Genomic DNA, 18798 nt, shown 5'->3' with positions numbered 1-18798 from the left:
TGTAACTAATTTCTAATTTGATTCTTCTTACAGCAACCCCACACATACCACACAGCCCATCATTTTTTAGCACAACACATAAAGGAGTTGAAGGCAAACATCATTCAGGCAATGTTCTCTGGATTAAACTAAAAAAATAATCTCTGGTCTGTGTTCTAAAATGAAGTGCTGTTCAAATAATAAGGTCTCCATGTACTTCTTCAGGTACTGAAGAAGTGACCAGTGTCTCACAAAAGCTCATACTCTGCCACAAATTTTGTTAAAGTTAGTCTTGTTAGTCTTCTTCAGATACTGAAAAAGTGAGCAGTGACTCACAAAAGCTTATAGCATGCCACACATTTTGTTAGTCTTTAATGCACCTGGGTTTTCTTGAGCCCTGTGTGGGTATATAAATAAAAATTGTGTTCCTAAGCAGTAATCCATCATTGCTGACAAATGGGCTTGTTGCTAAGATGTAAAATAGTGCATTTTTTCCTTGTCTGTCTTTCTAAAGTTCATAGGCTTTCACCAAAAACAAAGTTTGAGTCCAGTGGTACCTTTAAGACTTAAAGGTGTCACTGGACTCGAACTTTGTTCTCCTGCTTCAGACCAACATGGCTACCCACCTTTCACCAATTCATTTACATGGGAAAAAGACATCAAACTAAGTGTATTACGTATTTTTATTGCATTTTAACTTCCCAGTAAAGTGCAGGAATCGCAATGATCCAGTGGGCTAGTTGAGGCAAGGCCTGATGAAATTTTGGCTTTGCACAGATGAATACATGTGCCTTCTCTGTTTTGGCCTCCACCATGTGGAATGGCCTGCCTGAGGGGATCAGGAAAGCTCCCGCTATTTTGGCTTTCAGTAAACTATGCAAAAATGAATTACCCAAGAGGGCTTTTCTGTGCAGGCTGCAGAGTTGTACTATACGAAATGATTCATGAAGTTACTTGGATAAATTATTAGCAGGGGTCATTTCGTAGAAAAAGAGGTGCAGGAGCTCATTAGCATAACTCGTTAGCATAACTTATTTGCATATGCCACACCCCCTGACATCACCGGAAGTGTGCCAGAAGGCAACACCCACCGCTCAGGCTCCACTGGACTGTTTTGGATTGCTAGCTATTGGGGGGGGGGGACGTGCAGATCTGCCCTCATAGAAGAGGGAGAGCTTGTACCTGAATAAAACTTGGTTTTAAAGGTGCCACTGGACTGTTTTGGACTGGGGGGCTCTGCAACTTACCTGGCTGCTTCTTGCTCTGACTGAGGGCTGCTGGGAGCAGGGGGTGGGGCTTGTCGCATGTGCCCGCCCCCTGGGCTCTTTACTGCCGGAGCTCCACTCATGTGCGCTCCTGCAGGAAATGACCCCTGATTATTAGGGAAGGTAGTCTATACTACTGTGTTTAGCTTGCTGATACTGGGTACCTATTATGTCCTTTTAGCATCGTTTAATTGCCATATTAATACTTATGCTTTGCTTCAGTTCTGTTTTTAGATTTCTGACTGGTTCTACAACCCTGATCCTATTGCATTGTTTACTGAATGTCTTGTCCCACCAATTATATTAACTGTGTGCTCCGCTATGACTGCCAGTGAGAAAGGTGGACTATAAATAACACAAAACAAATATCACAGTCTCCTGTTCAGAGCAGTTCTGCCCTATGGCAAGGGAGGTACACGGAGGACCTCACAGCCCCTTTCATTGTGTCATTGATCAGCCGCAGTGGCTGAGTGTCGAGCGGGAGGGGGCAGAACACCTGCTTGTTGGGATGTGCCAATCCAATCAGTGTATTACGGTCAAAGACCCATCAAACAGCATACAGAGTCAAAAACAGTCTCCAGATTGTCATAAGGCATTACAGAGAAAGAACTTCTCAAGGAGTATTAAGGAGGTGCTTGCGCTTTATAATTGCAATAAAAAGAAATTTAGCAACATTCCTTGAAATAGCCGTGGATTTATCCTCCAGTAGGTGTTTCAGCAAAAGTTCCTCGGACTGAATTACTAATTGTCCTTGACACCTAAATGACCTTAATAAAGGCCTATTCAAAAGGGCTCTTTCTTCTACATAGTGGGAACAATGAAATAATATATGGGGGAGGGTCTCTATTGACTCGGAAGGGCATGAGCAAAATCTCAAATGTCTGGGGATACGTTGAAATCTTCCGGAAAGAACTGCAGATGGAAAAGTGTCAAATCTGGCTCTGGAAAAGGCCCATCTGTGATTTGGGTTGGAAATATTAGCTAGGTATAAAGGAGCAGACATTAACGTTTTGGATTTCAGAGATCTGTAAAGAGGCGGAAGTGCGGCATAAGATGTTTGTAGCTCAGTATCTCTGAGACGCTGGTAAACAGTGGTTTTTGCCCTAGCATAGCCGCTTTCCAAAAGTTGGTACGGGTCTAATCCTAATGTTCTCAGTTTGTTGGGATGTGGGTGAGAGAGGTATGTTCATTGCCAACCATTCACCACAGGATTTAATTAAATGTCATTTTGTTTTTTTTTGTTACAGCTATGATATTCTTTTATAAATGAAGTATATATTCCTGGCTGGACTCAGTGGATAATAATGAGTGGTGCAGCTTTGGGCATTGAGATAGTATTTGTCTTCTTTCTGGCTTTAATCATATTACATCGGTATGGAGACTTCAAAAAACAACACAGGCTTGTGATCATCGCAACACTACTAGCTTGGTATCTTTGCTTCCTCATAGTATTTATATTGCCTTTGGATGTCACTACGGTAAGGAATTCCGTTTCAGTCTTTCCCTTTTTGTGGGTCAGGGAATCCATAAAGCGTCCCAGGCTTGAAACCTTTGGAGGTAATCAAGACTCCTGATGAAATTGATATGATAATTCTTTTTGGCTTTAATCATATTACATCGGTATGGAGACTTCAAAAAACAACACAGGCTTGTGATCATCGCAACACTACTAGCTTGGTATCTTTGCTTCCTCATAGTATTTATATTGCCTTTGGATGTCACTACGGTAAGGAATTCCGTTTCAGTCTTTCCCTTTTGTGGGTCAGGGAATCCATAAAGCCTCCCAGGCTTGAAACCTTTGGAGGTAATCGCTGATTTCATACCTGCACCTGTTAGGTAACTGTGCGGTGTCGATCCCTTTGTTAAAAAGCTGAACAAACTTATTTCAGAATTTCAGGCTATTAAAAATCAGGATGATGTTGTTTGTTGTTGTATGCTTGTGTGTGTTGTTGCCTTACCTTAAATTAAGAGGAAAGCAGAGTGAATGTTGTCCAGCTCCATTTTGGTTATGTTCCATATTTAGATGTCAGCCTTATATCCACTTCCGTTGTGCTACAGTGGCATTGTGTACACATGAAGTGAAGCAGAAGCCACCAGCCCATTCCCATCTTTTTCAGTGCACCTTTTAAGGTGTCTTGCTGTAGCATCTGTATAAAGGAAAGAAAAAGGGGTGGGGGGACTCAACCAATGCTCCCTCTAAGCTGTGGAGTCTTGTGAGCAAAAATCCTACTTTGCGAGCTACTGGCATTAAAGTTGTGAGTGAGCAATTTGGCTGCTGCATCAATTAGTTTGCTTTGGAGCCATCCTCCTTGAGCTGAGACAAAAATGTCTGAGCCGAAGGCTAAAAAACCGTGAGCTAGCTCACACTGACCCAGCTTAGAGGGAACACTGGACTCAACCCAACCAGATGGAATCAAGAACCACAAAGGAGGTTTCAAGGAGGCCTCACAAATAATATTTTTCTTTAATTCTCCTCTTTTTGAGCTACTATCGTTTTTCTAATTCTTAGGGCAAGCCATCCAAACCTAGCCACCCGATGAGTAACTTCTTCTCGCCTATCCGATAAAAAACTTTGGTCTATTTGCCCGTCAATGACTTTGAATAAAACATAGTAAAAGGTAAAGGTTCCCTTGCTCGAAAGCCAGTCAAATCCGACTCTAGGGTTGCGGTGCTCATCTCCGTTTCAAAGCCAAAGAGCCAGCGCTGTCCGAAGACGTTTCTGTGGTCATGTGGCCGGCATGACTAAACACCGAGGCGCACGGAACGCTGTTACCTTCCCACCGAAGTGGTACCTATTTATCTACTTGCAATTTCTTGCTTTCGAACTGCTAGGTTGGCAGGAGCTGGAACTAGAGATGGGAGCTCACTCCATCATATGACACCCGGGTCTCGAACTGCTGAACTACTGACCTTCCACAGCCTGCAGTTCAGCGTCTTAACCACTTGAGCCACCACAGCTCCGAATAAAACATACTTACTAATATTTTTCTTGTCATTTTTTTCTTTTTTCTTTCTTCCCGAACAGAATTCCTTTTTTCATCCTATATCAACTTGTTAACTGCCTTTTGATTGTAACAGGAGCCTCTATGTACCTTTCAATGTTTGACCTCTGAGGAAGGCTCTTCTGGGCCGAAACGTGTTAGGTCATAAGTGTTTCCTCTTGTGCATATGTAACTTTTATCAGATTTTGAGGCTTGATTTGGGCCCCAGTAAGTTTTTAAAAGTCTCTGATATAAATACATGTAATTTTACTTATTCTGTATTTAAGTTTTAACTATTGGCCCCTTCCTTGATTTCTAACTTACCTTCGTGGTTCTTGATTGCATCTGTATAAGGGACCTGGCTCCCTCTTTTTGACAGACCTTCCCATAGACAGTGAAAGTTCATGCCCACCTATTTCAATTCCCTTCCTGATCTGAAAAACCATCTTGCTTGACATTCCTTTGCCACATAGGGGTTTGCCTCACCATCAGTATGATAGTACTGATCCCTGCTGCTGATCCTGAACATGCAGGCCAGCACCAAGCATTCAGACCCGTGCTCTGCTGCTGTCCTTCTGTAAATATCTCTGTGTAGCAGATGGCAAAGCTGTGTAGCAGATGGCAAAGCTGAGCCAGCATGGTGTAGTGGTTAAGAGGGGCGGACTTTAACCTGGGGAGCCGGGTTTGACTCACCACTCCTCCACATGAAGCCTGCTGAATGACTTTGGGCCACACAATTCTCACAGAGCTCTCTCAGCCCCACCTCCCTCACAGGGTACCTGTTTTGGGGAGAGGAAGGGAAAGGAGATTATAAACCGGTTTGGGGCGCTTTAGGATAGAGAAAAGCGGGGTATTAAAAAAAACAGCTCTTCTTCGTCTGTACCAAAATTACAACAAAGAAGGTTCTTTGATTTGAGTTTGAGGTGAAATTGAGCATTGAGTTTAAGTATTTATCTAAATTGACAGGTACCTTTACATCTTCCATTCCCCAAAATGGCACTTTTCTCTAACTGCCAACATTTCTTTCATTTTCTAGACTATATACAATCGATGTAAGCTTGCTGTAAATTCTAGTCCGTCTGAAAGTAGCATCAGCAATGGATCACATACACGTCATGCTCCAGGGTACAGATAACTGATATTTCTGCATATGCATGTTAACAAAATAGTTTATGTGACTAGAAAATGTTTTGTTTATCAAACAATAAAGAGCTTATCAGTAAGGCTTTTGATAAGGTTCTACATAATATTCTTGTTGGCAAATTGGTAAAATGTGGTTTTGATCCTATTACTGTTAGGTGGGTCTGTAACTGGTTGACAGATCACACCCAGAGTGCTTGTTAGGCTCCCCATCCTCTTGGAGAGGAGTGACAAGTGGAGTGCCTCAAGGATCTGTCCTAGGGCCTTTTTTGTTCAACATCTCTATAAATGATTTGGATGCAGGAATAGAGGGAATGTTTATTAAATTTGCAGATGATACTAAATTGGGAGGGGTAGCAAATATGGTAGAAGACAGAGTCAGGATACAGGATGATCTTGACAGGCTGGAAAACTGGGCTAAAACAAATAAAAGGAATTTCAATGGGGATAAATGTAAAATTCTGCATTTAGGTAGGAAAAATCAAATGGCTAATTACAGGATGGGGAAGACTTGTCTTAGTAGTAGTGTGTGTGAAAAGGATTTAGGGGTCTTAGGAGACCATACACTGAACATGAGTCAGCAGTGTGACGAGGTAGCTAAAAAGGCAAACGCAATTTTGGGCTGTATCAACAGAAGTATAGTGTCCAGATCACGCGAAGTGATGATACCACTTTATTCTGCTCTGGTTAGACTTCACCTATTGTGTTCAGTTTTGGGCACCACAATTTTAAAAGGATATAGACAAGCTGGAATGTGTTCAGAGGAGGACAATGAAGATGGTGAGGGGTCTGGAGACCAATTCCTATGAGGAAAGGTTGAAGGAGCTGGGTATGTTTAACCTGGAGAGGAGATGGCTGAGAAGTGATATGATAGCCATCTTCAAGTACTTGAAGGGCTGTCATATAGGGGATGGTATGGAGTTGTTTTCTGTTGTCTCAGAAGGTCGGACCAGAACCAACGGGTTGAAATTAAATCAGAAGAGTTTTCGGCTAAACGTTAGGAATAACGTCCTGACAGTGAAACAGGCTTCCTGGGGAGGTTGGTGGGCTCTCCTTCTTTGGAAGTTTTCAAACAGAGGCTAGATGGGCATCTGACAGCAATGCTGATTCTGTGAACTTAGGCAGATCATGAGAGGGAGGGCAGGAAGGGTTGCCTCAGTGCTTAGTTCCTTGTGGCCCTTTCTTACACACCTGGGGAAATGCTGGTTGCCACTTTGGGGTCAGGAAGGAATTTTTCTCCAGGTCAGTTTGGCTGGAGATCCTGGAGGCTTTTTGTCATATTCTGGGCATGGAACAGGGGTCACTGGGGGTGCGGGGGGGGGAGGTATTTGTGAATTTCCTGCCTTGTGCAGGGGGTTGGACTAGATGACCCTGGAGGTCCCTTCCAACTCTATGATGCTATGATCTCATCTCTGCCTTTTTAAAGAAACATCTCAGCATCTCTGCCTTTTTAAAGAAATGTGGTTGTGCTTTTATTTATTTATTAATGCAATATTTATTAATGCAAAGTACTCTGCTACTCTAGAAAAGCTTGGAGCAATTTACATGTTTAATCCCCCCCATTCAGTGGATATTCCCCCACTTCCTATTTTCCTAGCATATTTTCTAACCACCCAAGGTGGCTTGGAAAAAATGCTTGAAATGGGCGAAGAAAGGAATGTGATAGTTGCTAAGCTGCCACTTTTCAGAGTCGGGTTGCATAGATGGCATTATTAAAATTGCTCTTTGTTAATCTCAGTGGCCTCGATGTAAGGTATGAAGGGAATGAGACCCAAGCACACGATTCAGCCTAGAATAAACAGACATACGAATGGCTTGAACAGTTGAAATCAATTTTAGCACAGTGGATTACAACTGCAAGCCTGCGGGAAGCAGAACAGGTGTATCACTGGGACCCAATTCCGGCCCTGATCAGGCCTACATTTTAGTAGTAGGTTAAATGTACCAGGAGGGCTATGTATCTTCTGATTCACAGACTTAAACCTTTTTCCTTGAGAGGTTTTTTTTTAGTATCTTTAGTATCTGAAGAAGTGAGCAGTGACTCACAAAAGCTCATACCCTGCCACAAATTTCGTTAGTCTTTAAGGTGCTACTGGGCTCTTGCTCTTTTCTACTGCTACAGACAGACTAACACGGCTACTCATCCTGTAGTGATTTTTGTTTGATACCAAAGGAACCAGTCCTTTTGAAAATTGTATTCCTTTGAGTCATTAGAAGATACTCTTCAACGGCAAACTCAGAACAATTCAGATGTTATGACCTATCATCTACCTTTGGAAGGGTGGAAGTTTTCATTAGGGTGCAATAAGGAAATAATTATAGTTGAGCTACTATTCCAAGGCTGTGCTTGACTCTGAAGTAATCAACTTAATTAGCATGTATAGTTTTCATGATGCCACAGTCGAGCTCATTAAAATATTTGCTTTAGATGTTTTCTTCTTTAAAATATTCCTTTGATTATTGCTGTTGCGATAAAATACCAAGCAGCATGTATTCCTGAATAAACCTTAAAATCTTCCATATCTGACTGGTTTGTGGTGATGACTATAACTGGATGGGCCATGTATAAACGTGGAATCCAGTTGCAATGTTTTGTGAATTTGCTTTGATCTGGGGATGTGATTGTCCTCTGTCCTCTTGCTATAAGGCAGTTAAGGGAAGGACTCTAGCCTTTACTACTAGAAGGCCCATTGCGGGTTGCACCTCTTTCCTCTCAAGGAGTAGAACATGTCTAGGAGATGACCTGATTTTAGCCATCAGCCAGAGAAAATGGATCTGTAGGAACCATGCTTCCCCCTTCCCTGCCAGGAAGTACTTTGGTACAGGTGTCAATTCTTGACTGTAGTAACAACGAAAAGAACACAGAATGCTGTTGTTGGTCAGTGTTCCTTCTTTGCTAGCCCCAGTCTCATCAGATCTCAAAAGCTAAGCGGGGTTGGCCTGGTTAGTACTTGGATGGGAGACCGCCAAGGAAATCCAGGGTTGCTACGCAAAGGCAGGTAATGGCAAATCACCTCTGAATGTGTCTTGCCTTGAAAATCCCATGAGATCACTCCATAAGTCACCTGCAACTTCATAGCACTTTCCACCACGGCTTTTTTGCAAGAGATTTTGTCCATGTACGAAGTAGCCTTTAGTGGTATCTGCTGTGCAGGCACCGTTAATATTATATACCTGGTTCACTTTTCGTGAAATTGGTGGGCATTTATTATGTAGCTTAAATTCCAGTGCATAGTAGTGGCTAGGGTGTCTGATTAGGATCTGGGAGACCCACGTTTGAATCCCCACTCATGCCATGGAAGTTTGCTGGGTGACTTTGGGCCACTCACATGCTCTCAGACTATCCTACCTCACAGGGTTGTTGTGAGGATAAAATGGAGGAGAGGAGAATGATATAAGCTGCTTTGGGTCCCCATTAGGGAGGAAGATGGGATATATATGAAGCGAGGAAGTAAGATGGTAATGTTACTTCATAGTTTTGTTAGTAACACGTAGTGTTTACTGGAACAATTAAAATATTTTTAGGAGAAAAGAGTTGTTCTTTGAAATAAAAAATAATTTTTAATCTTTCTTTACAGAAACCGTGAGTGTTTCAAACCATGGAGCTATATTCCTCCTGGAATCATGCCTGTCTTCTGGCGTGTTGTGTACTGGACATCACAGTTCTTAACATGGTGAGGAACTTCTGGAATGTTTGAATCAGTTCTAGGTAGTATGGTCAACGAAACCACCACATGGTTCTCTTTAGTGGTCAACACCTGTGTACTGTATATTAATGCCAGAACTTGCAGGGTATGTGTGTGTGTGGGTCGGGTCAATCTTAAATGCTCGTCAGAGGGAAGCAGCATTAAGAATATTTCCCTCGTCAGAGGGAAGCAGCATTAAGAATATTTCCAGGCACTTTCACTGCAGCCCAATAATTTGCCCATCCTGTATTTAGTCCATTGCATTATAGTCCTGCTGCAGTGGCTCACCACTGCTAGTGAAATGCTTTCCACCCTCTGCTAAATGCTAAGAATGCAGCCTTGCAACTGAGGTAGACTTTTTTCTTGTGCATGAACTCCTGTAGCGTTAGGGGTTTCAGAACCGATAGCCGTAATTTTTCCAAAGCTGATGTGTATATATGCAGAAATATATGTCTGATAGATTTCAGGTACACTTTAGAAGGGGTTTTGATGAATAGTTTTAACAATCTGGCTTTGAAGAGCAACTGTTTGGACTTTTAAAAATGTGTTATTTCCGTCTATCTCAATGGTCATTTTCTATTTTATTAAAATGTGGTATATCGTATTAACCTTGGATCCCAGGCTGCCGGGCAAAAAGTGGATCTACATTTTTTAATAAATTAAGTTATGTAGAGAATTTGTTGTTAATACATGAAAAACGGGCGATAGCTGAGATGGAATAGTTTTGCTTAATTAATTCTGTTGTTCACTCCTAGGATTCTGTTACCCTTCATGCAGTCATATGCTAGGTCAGGAGGCTTTTCCATTACTGGAAAGATTAAAACTGCATTAATTGAAAATGCAATATATTATGGCACATACCTTCTGATTTTTGGAGCATTTTTAATATATGTGGCTGTAAACCCGAACTTCAGCCTGGAATGGTAAGAATCATAAACTCCTGGTATTTAAATACTTGGGACAGGGCTTAGTAATCACATTTATCTTCTTTAAATCTGTGTTATCAACTCATTCCTAAATACTTGCATGACTGCATATGAAATTCAAAACAAAACATTTTAAATATTTTTTTTAATGGGAAAAAATAGCCCGTGAATCAAAGACCTCCTTCAGCCACAGCCGAAGTTTCTTCCATGGGAGCCTCTCTTTGAACTCTATAATATCACAATCTGCCTTTGAAGCAGTTTCAGAAGTGGTTGGCCACAGGGCAGAGGGAACACTGCAAGAAATAGAAATGCAAAGTAATTTGACCGCGAAGAAATTTGAATCCTGGCCTCAGCAACACAAAACATATAACTTTTATTTTTTGAAAGCTGAGAGCTTTATCTGTGATGTATGTCAATATCATTTAAAGTTATCTTAGTGAAAGATGTGTGGAATGTGTGTACTGTAAACAGTTCTTAAACCGTTTCACCATAGAAACGCACTCTCTGGTTAGAGTTATAGCCATTAGCCCTGCTGCTCTGTGTGGAGGAAGAATGCCTGCACTGGCTACTCTTAGACTTCAGCAACATTTGGAAACAAGCAAGGCAAAAGTGGTTAGTTGTACCCTGTGTGTCTAGCATCAATACTGCTGTAGGTGAGGCTTGCAGCTATGGATATAGAGAGAAGAAGAAGAGAGAGAAGAGATTGGATTTATACCCTACCCTTCACTCAGAGTGTCAGAGCGGCTTACAAACTTCTTTCCCTTCCCCTCCCCACAACAGACACCCCTGTGAGGTAGGTGGGGCTGAGAGGGCTCTGACAGAAACTGCTCTTTTTCAAGGACAGCTCTTGTCAGAATTATGGCTTGCCCAAGGTCATCCAGCCAGGTACAAGGGGAGGAGTAAGGAATCTTACCCGGTTCTCCCAGATGAGAGTCCGCATACTTAACCACTACACCAAACTAGCTAAGGATAAGATCAGACTGTAATTAATGGATAAGGTATAGTAAGTCTACTTGTTCTTACATGGGTCAGAGGGTATACCTGTTGGTCATCTGTACATTAAAAAGTGGTCCTCTTTAATGCATTCTCTCCAGTTGTTGAGAAGAAGCAATGTGGTAGTATGTATCTTTACTCCATTTAATAATTCACATCTGGGGAAAGATAGTCTTATAAGTAGCTAAGGTAGTGGCTGGGTGAGAATTGTAACGTTTAGAAGAGTTAAGGGAGAAAAAGATGGGTTTCAATATTTTCCAGATATCCATGTCTTTAATGTTTAATATTGTTTCTGTTTCAACGAACTATTTCCCCCCAGTTATCGCATGTGAAATCATTGCCTACTCTTTTCTGTTTTAGGAACCAACTTCAGACCATTGGAATAGCTGCTGCCAACACTTGGGGCCTCTTTCTTCTTGTCTTGCTGTTAGGGTATGGCCTGGTTGAAATTCCACGTTCTCATTGGAATGGAGCAAAGAAAGGTTACCTTCTGATGAAGACTTATTTCAAAGCTGCCAAGCTGATGACTGAGAAGGCAGATGCAGAAGAAAACTTGGAGGATATAATGGAGGCAAGTAAACTATGCTTGTCACGCAAAATGTTGAATGGAATACTACATCTGTGAGGGGAAGAGAAGGAAGCTGTTTCTACTGATCTGTCCTCGCCCAGTGCAGACATCTGTTGTATTGCACCCCATGCCATTCCCATAAATTTTCTAACCCGTAGGAGTGGCATGGTCGTGGTGGGGGGGGTTGCCCAGAAGGCTGTACATGAAAGTGAAGGCAGGAAATATCCATTCCATTTGCCAACCTCTGCCTGCATTTCATTGGATCAGTTCATATTCTGCCTTAGGGTATACATGTGAGATTTTTCCTTCTTTTTGTTCTGAAGAACATGTGTGTGTGTCTGTATTGTACAGTCAGCTTTGAGATATGAACTAGGAGGATCAAAATGTTAAGTATCCAGCATTAGCATCAGAATCTCCTAATTGTGTGTATCCGTGATGAGTGACCCATGTATATTAATCCAAGTCCCAACTGTGCTTTAATAATCACAGGTCAAGTTGTAGAGCTGTTTTCATGGTATGTAAAACCAATAAGCATTTAAAGGCATGTAGTGATGGTGTGGGTAGTGGGATTTCATTTTGTTCTGGAAAATTCACAATTGCAGCCCATCAGATGCTTAGACCCAAAGTTCTTTTTTGTTCCGTATTGCAGTTGTTAGAGAGAAACTCCATGTTTGGCTGGTTTAGGCACAAAGGAATGTGTCTTAACAGTTTTGTCCCTGTAACTTTATGTTTAATTTCATAAATGGAAGCTTATCTGGATCTGTATTATTTTTTTTGTAGGCAAAAATATTGATTTTATGAAGTATGTTCTCATGATACGAACTGTAGTAGGTACTGATCATGAATAACAGGAGCAGAGTCTCTTTGGCATAAAAATATTATCCACACCAGTGGTTCTCAGACATTTTGAAGTGGAACCAAACTTACTGTATTTTTAAGGTGTTTGGGTCTGAAGCAGCAGAACAAAGTTTGAGTCCAGTGGCACCTTTAAGACCAACAAAGTTGAATTCTGGGTATCACCTTGAATAAAACTTTCTTGGTCTTAAAGGTGCCACTGGACTCCAACTTTGTTCTGTATTTTTTAAAGACTTGCTTCTAATCATACTGTACCAGTTGCATAACATGCAGAAATCATTTAACGCTGAACAAGCTTACATTTTTATATTTTACATAGCACGTGGAGGCGAACTCAAATTTGCCATCAAGCCTCCCAGTTCCTCCTGTTCCTCCTCCTCCTGGTATAGCAACCCATGTTCAGTCCTTTCCCAATACCATCTAGCCTCTTGCACCCCCAACTCTCTGTGTCCTTTCCAGGTGTCAGATTCTAGCTAAGGTGTGGGGCTGATCATTCTCCCCACCAGGATGGCTGTTGGTATTTCCACAGCTTCGGTGGCTGGTACTTAGGTGCTACTTGAGAGGAATTGACTTCCTCCTTGCTGCCTTCTTCTGCTAGGAAAGAGAAAAACTTTTAAAATGACATGTTGGGGTTTTGCCAAGCCCATACCCTGAAGTAAAAAGTATTTCTCCACATGGTAGAAAGAAATCCCACAGTATTCTTTCCTAAATTATTACAAGCAGTGTTCCCTCTAAGGTGAGTTAGTGTGAGCTAGCTCACAGTTTATAAGCCTCCCGCTCACACATTTTTGTCTTAGCTCAGGAAAGATGGCTCCAGAGCAAACTGAGAGGAGTCAAAATACAGAAAAACTGCCTTGAAGATCTTGTAAGAGAGGAAAAGGAGGTATAAGTGTGTTGTTGAATAAATACATTTCTGGTCTTTCCCTCTCACGGAAACAGGAAGTTCGCAAAGTAAATGAGAGTATTAAGTACAACCACCCCTTAAGGAAGTGTGTGGACACAATACTGAAAAAGGTAACTAATTTATTACATTTTGATTTGAAACCATTGATTACATGGAATCATAAAACTGGATTTGTAGTTGTGCTCATCACATGCATGAAGCTGAACTTCTATTTGACTTCAGTAAGAACCATATTAAAGTCTACATGTAGCACCACAATTATTTAAATGTTACTTTAATCTGGGATAAAAAGGGAAGCACTTGAACAATGCAATCCAGAGCACAGTTGGCATCTTTCTAAAGCCACTGAAATCAGTGATGGTGCAGCTTTTCTTAGGATTGCACTGTCAGTGTCCATCTGCAGTATATTCTGTCGCAACTGAAAATGGGGATGTATTTGATATACTGCATAATCTACATGAAAAATAATATTTCTGCCCTGTGTTCCATGTTTATTTTGAATTAATGCCAATGTAACTGTAGTGTAAGACAAACCAATTGTCTTTAAACAAAATTATTAGGTATGTAATCATAATATAGTGAGAAATGCGGGAGCGCGTGTGGGTTTTGTTTTTTAAAGATAGCATTAAAGTACCGTCCCTTTTCGGAAAAGTACTCATCAGAAGGCAAGCGGTGGCCATAATCAGAATCTTTCATTAACAAGGGCCATGGGCCAATGATTGATTTTATATATATATACTTACGTTATTTATAGTCCATCTTTCTCACTTGGACTCAAGGCAGATTACAAGGAGTGAGGCAATACAATCAACAGGATGGGGTATTCACTAAGCAGTACAATAGGATTAGAGTTGTAGAACCCATCAGAAATCTAAAAACGGAACTGAAGCAAAGCATAAGTCTTAATGTGACACGTTAAATGATGCAAACATTACCTTGTACGATATCAATTGTATTAACAGGAGTTGCACAGCAAAGCATTCTGATCAGTCCCCATCTGTTTGATTGTGATAATACTAGAGAACATCCTTGCCAACAGTATCCTTTTAAGGAACTGCAGTAACACCATGAATTCCATGCACTTCTGTTGCCTTAACTCAAAGACATAATTTGCCATCATTTAAAGATGAAAAGATATGTACCTGTGCCTCTTTTATAGCCCCCCCCCCCCAAGCTGGACAAAAGAGCACTGCAGGATTAGTACCGCTCTATCTCTGGTTCCAGCAGTACAGCCCCACAAAGACACCTTCTCTAATCATAAGAGAAAAATCATAATGGGGGCTATCATATCTCCTTCCCCAACCTTAAATGGACAAGAACAGGAGAGGGGATCTATTAACTTTTATACTACATTCTCAACAGGATTCCTGACGTGGTATACCGATTAAAATAGTTTAAGCAAGTAACTGTCAGTGAAATACAGTACAAACAATTTGACACCATACAGTAAAGCAGCTGCATAAAATTGTCAGTAGCGGAATAAGTAGCAGCATATATAAAAGAGTAAAAGCCGTGAAACTTGAGGGTGGAGACGGGCCAGCAGTTAACATAGGCCTGTGTGAAAAGAGATGGTTTCAGAGAAGGCATTTCATAGATAACTCTACAGGTCACTGACTGGATGATCTGTACACTGGAGGTGCAGAGAAGCTGGCAGGCAGCAAGGGGGAGTGGATAAATGGGCTGTTAGCTGCTTCATTACTTGTTGAAAGGTTGGCTTTAGGAATGACGGTGTCATGCTGGTAATTTGTGTTTGAGAGTGAGACATATCATCTTTTCATCTCAGTGTCCTACTGAGTACCAGGAAAGAATGGGTAGAAACATGGATGACTATGAAGACTTTGAAGAAAGGCCTAATGCTTATCCAACAGAGAAGAGTCTGGTCAAACTTCATAAGCAGGTAACCGGACAGGTTTATTGTCGTGGTAGATAGCATTGGTTTTGAACTATTCTTTTGAACTAAAAAGGTTCATTCGTACAACCCCCTTCACACGTTTTCCTAGTTATTAACTTGCTTTGACTGTAGAGTTTTCTGTACTCTTTCCAGAACAATATACTTTTTGTACTAGATGAGGTGAGCATCCGACCTATATAATTTTTATGAGACATTTTTAAAACGTGTGCTGTGCTGCAAACAGATGTGGTATAGCTCAGAACATGAAAATATTATACCCAAACGTTGGCAAAAAGGCAGAAGAAATATGAAATGAAAAAAGTGACAGTGGAAAACAAGTGCCTCTGGTTTTAATTATATGTTACAAACTCTACATTTGGGCGGAGAGCCAGTGTGGTATAGTGGTTAAGGGCGGCGGACTCAGCTCTGGAGAGACGGGTTTGATTCCCCACTCCTCCTTTACACGAAGCCTGCTGGGTGACCTTGGGCCAGTCACTGTTCTCTGAGAACTCTCTCAGCCCCACCTGCCTCACAAGCTGCCTGTTGTGGGGAGAGGAAAGGAAGGTGATTGTAAGATGCTTTGAGACTCCTTAGCTAGAAAAGAAAAGTAAAGGTAAAGGTTCCCTTGCTCGAAAGCCAGTCGAATCCGACTCTAGGGTTGCGGTGCTCATCTCCCGTTTCAAAGCCGAAGAGCCAGCGCTGTCCGAAGACGTTTCCGTTTCATAAGAGACCATAGGATCACTATCTATGGGGTTCCCCCCCTCTTTTTTTTTTTTGCATCAGTCCTCCTAACAGTTAAGTGGCTGGTCCCCATTGTGATCATGAAAACAGAAAAACCATTCCACAGATAGGGAAGTGTTGGTACATATCTGGCAGATTCCCCAGTGTACCACCCCCCGAAAAAAGACTTTGTAAATTACCCAAAGGAGGAAAAACCCAGAAAACAGCTTGATATACGCTGACTTTTTAAAAGGGGGCTCTGCATGTTAAGGGTAGCAGCTAAGTTAAAGAAGAAACAGGAGGTAGAGGAAATCAGCCTGTTCGGGTCCCAAAGACCTTATAAAATCCTATGGGGAGAGAGTTGGGGGGGGGAGGTTTCTTAATTGTCCCCTCACTAGACCCCAGCTTGTATTTGTAAGTGCACTCTTCTTTTAAAGGCAGTACTATCTCCAGCCATCATTTTATCTGAACAGTTTGTTGGTACGGCATATTTACCATTTCTGACCTCTCCATCTCCCCTTCCTCTGTTTTCATAAATAAGCAGAACACTGCTTTTGTTTCCTTAGGTAATTTATTCTGTTCAGAGGCATTGTCGTACGCAAGTCCAGTGGCGGATTCTTTTAGAGCAAGCCTTTTACCTGGAGGACGTGGCAAAAAATGAAACCAGTGCCACTCGTCAATTTGTCCATACTTTTCAGCCTCAGGAACCTGAAAACAAAGTTATCCAGTATCTCTATACGCCAACTGTTGGTATGTACTATAATCAGAGCCGGGCCGTTATTGTTAAAATTTTAGACTGTCACCTAGGGCGACGGCTTGACAAGGGCGCCATTCTGGCTAGCCTCATCCCTCCTCGCCCCGCACAGGAAGCAAGAGGCTCCCCTCTTTGCAGTCCCCCAGACAGAAAGAGGAGGCGGGGGGTGGATGACAGGCACGGGGAACAGCCCAGGATGACGGGAAAGTGCCACTTGCCCTCTGCCACCCCGCTCCTTTGGAGCTCCTTTTGCAGCCTGGCACAGGCTCCTTCCCCATCCCCTCGAGCGATCCCGCCCCCCGCATGCATTTGCAGCTCGCCCCCCTCGGCCCGCCCGCTGTGGATCGGGTGCCCCCCCCACCCCACATGGGGGGGCGCGCCAGAATGTATCCTCGCCTAGTGGGTGGGAAAACCTGGGGCCGTCACTGACTTTAATGCTGATCATGAAATACAGCCCCCTCCCATTACTAGGAAACTATTAGTAAATAAAGAACACTGTCCAGTGCACCACAAGCTCAGTGTCTGCACTCATGGAGGAATCATGTAGGTTCAGTGGAGCCTTGCCTCCCAACCCCCCAATCTATGGGTATTCCAGGGTGCAGGCAAACACTGTATAGAGAGCAGTTAGGGGAAATATATCATTGTGGGTGCCTCTGTCTGCTTCATGCAGTTACTGTTAAAAGGAAATGGACTTCAATGACTTCTGCATTTCCATCCTTCGCTGTCTTCTCATCTGATGACTTCTTTTCTAATCTGTGCGTAATTATCCTTTTCCAGAATGGTATTGGGAGTGCCTCCTGCAGCCGTGGTTTCACAGGATCCTCGCCATCGTTTTGGCCATCTTTTCTATCATTGTCGTGTGGTCAGAGTGCACGTTTTTTAGCACAAATCCCGTTTTGTCCCTGTTTGCCTGCTTCATACAGTTGGCGGAAAAGACTTACAACTATTTCTACATAGAGGTCAGTTTGATAAACACTTATTGTTACTTGAGACTTAGTTGTATAGGTTTTGATTATTGCCATTTCTCTGTACGTTGTTACCATCCAGTATTTATATAGTTGCATGCTTGTAAGTACTATATACAACTTTTCTTTAAAAATACAGATTTATTAGCTTTAATTCATTTTAGTTTAGTCAGACTGGGACGGACCATTTGCAGATTCATGACTTGCAATTTTACTTTTTCTCAGTTCAGTCATGTGACCTGGTAGCCAGCCTGTTTTCATTCCCACCATACCACCATCATAATCATTACGTTGTTAAATTTTGCAGGAAATTTGGTTGTTGTGCTACACAGCAGACCCCCAGGATTTCATTATTTTTGGTGGGCCTGGAAACAGATCCCTGTGAATGACAAGAATCTACTTTAGTGGTCCATTTAGCTGTCTAGATGGTGCAGTCCTTCAAAGTGTCAGCCAGTGGCTTTCTTTTTAAGTGGAGATGCCATTAATAAAACCTGGAATATTTCTTGCTGGCAAAGCGTATGCTCTGTTCTCTCATCATTATGCTTGAAGTTAATGCTACTGACCCGTGTTTAGTCCAGTGTGCTAAATATGTGCGTGCTTGTTTAGTTAGTCTGATTTCATACATTATAACACCTTTCTACAAAGCGTGAATGTGGTGGTGTGAAGTGTCGTCAAGTCACAGCTGCATAAACAATCGATAAAGGGTAATTAATTTCCTTAGTAACAAAGTAGCACTTATCTATGCACTTCAATGCAACCTGAATTTGCTTGTCTCTTTTTGTAGATGGCGTGCTTCTTCACCATCTTTTTCCTGAGTATCTGCGTTTACTCTACCGTCTTCAGGATTCGTGTATTTAACTATTACTATTTAGCATCACACCATCAGACAGACGCATACAGTTTGCTTTTCAGTGGCATGTGAGTAGTCAGCTAAGTTTGTTACTTGAATGTCTTAAATAGAGGTGATGCAAACACAGAAGCTCTTTAACCTATTTAGGTCTTGTTCGTAACACAGGTACACTCCAGAGTACCATACCTCTTTTATTTTTTTGCTGTCAAGTCAAAGCTGGCTTATGATGGACCCTGTGGAGTTTTCAGAGGTGGTTTTCCATTGCCTGGCTCTGCGTCATGACCCTGAACTCTCTTGGTGGTCTCCCATCCAAATACTCAC

General features: G+C 42.0%; 1 protein-coding gene across 1 annotated transcript in view; it reads left to right on the top strand.

The window, feature by feature from the left end:
- Positions 1-18798, top strand: part of LMBRD2 (LMBR1 domain containing 2) — a 37182-nt gene that overhangs the window by 4294 nt on the left and 14090 nt on the right. The window contains exons 2-11 of the mRNA XM_015408476.1: positions 2492-2722; positions 5262-5350; positions 8944-9039; positions 9807-9974; positions 11331-11541; positions 13333-13407; positions 15081-15194; positions 16475-16658; positions 17440-17621; positions 18412-18545. Of these exons, the coding sequence (XP_015263962.1) occupies positions 2549-2722; positions 5262-5350; positions 8944-9039; positions 9807-9974; positions 11331-11541; positions 13333-13407; positions 15081-15194; positions 16475-16658; positions 17440-17621; positions 18412-18545 (1427 nt within the window). The 5' untranslated portion in view covers positions 2492-2548. The remainder of the gene's footprint in view (positions 1-2491; positions 2723-5261; positions 5351-8943; positions 9040-9806; positions 9975-11330; positions 11542-13332; positions 13408-15080; positions 15195-16474; positions 16659-17439; positions 17622-18411; positions 18546-18798) is intronic.

This window comes from Gekko japonicus, unplaced genomic scaffold (assembly GCF_001447785.1).
Source record: "Gekko japonicus isolate JY-2015 unplaced genomic scaffold, Gekko_japonicus_V1.1 scaffold964, whole genome shotgun sequence".
NCBI lineage: Eukaryota > Metazoa > Chordata > Lepidosauria > Squamata > Gekkonidae > Gekko > Gekko japonicus.
Note: the sequence above shows the minus strand (reverse complement) of the source record. Positions and strands in the feature narration are given on the sequence as shown.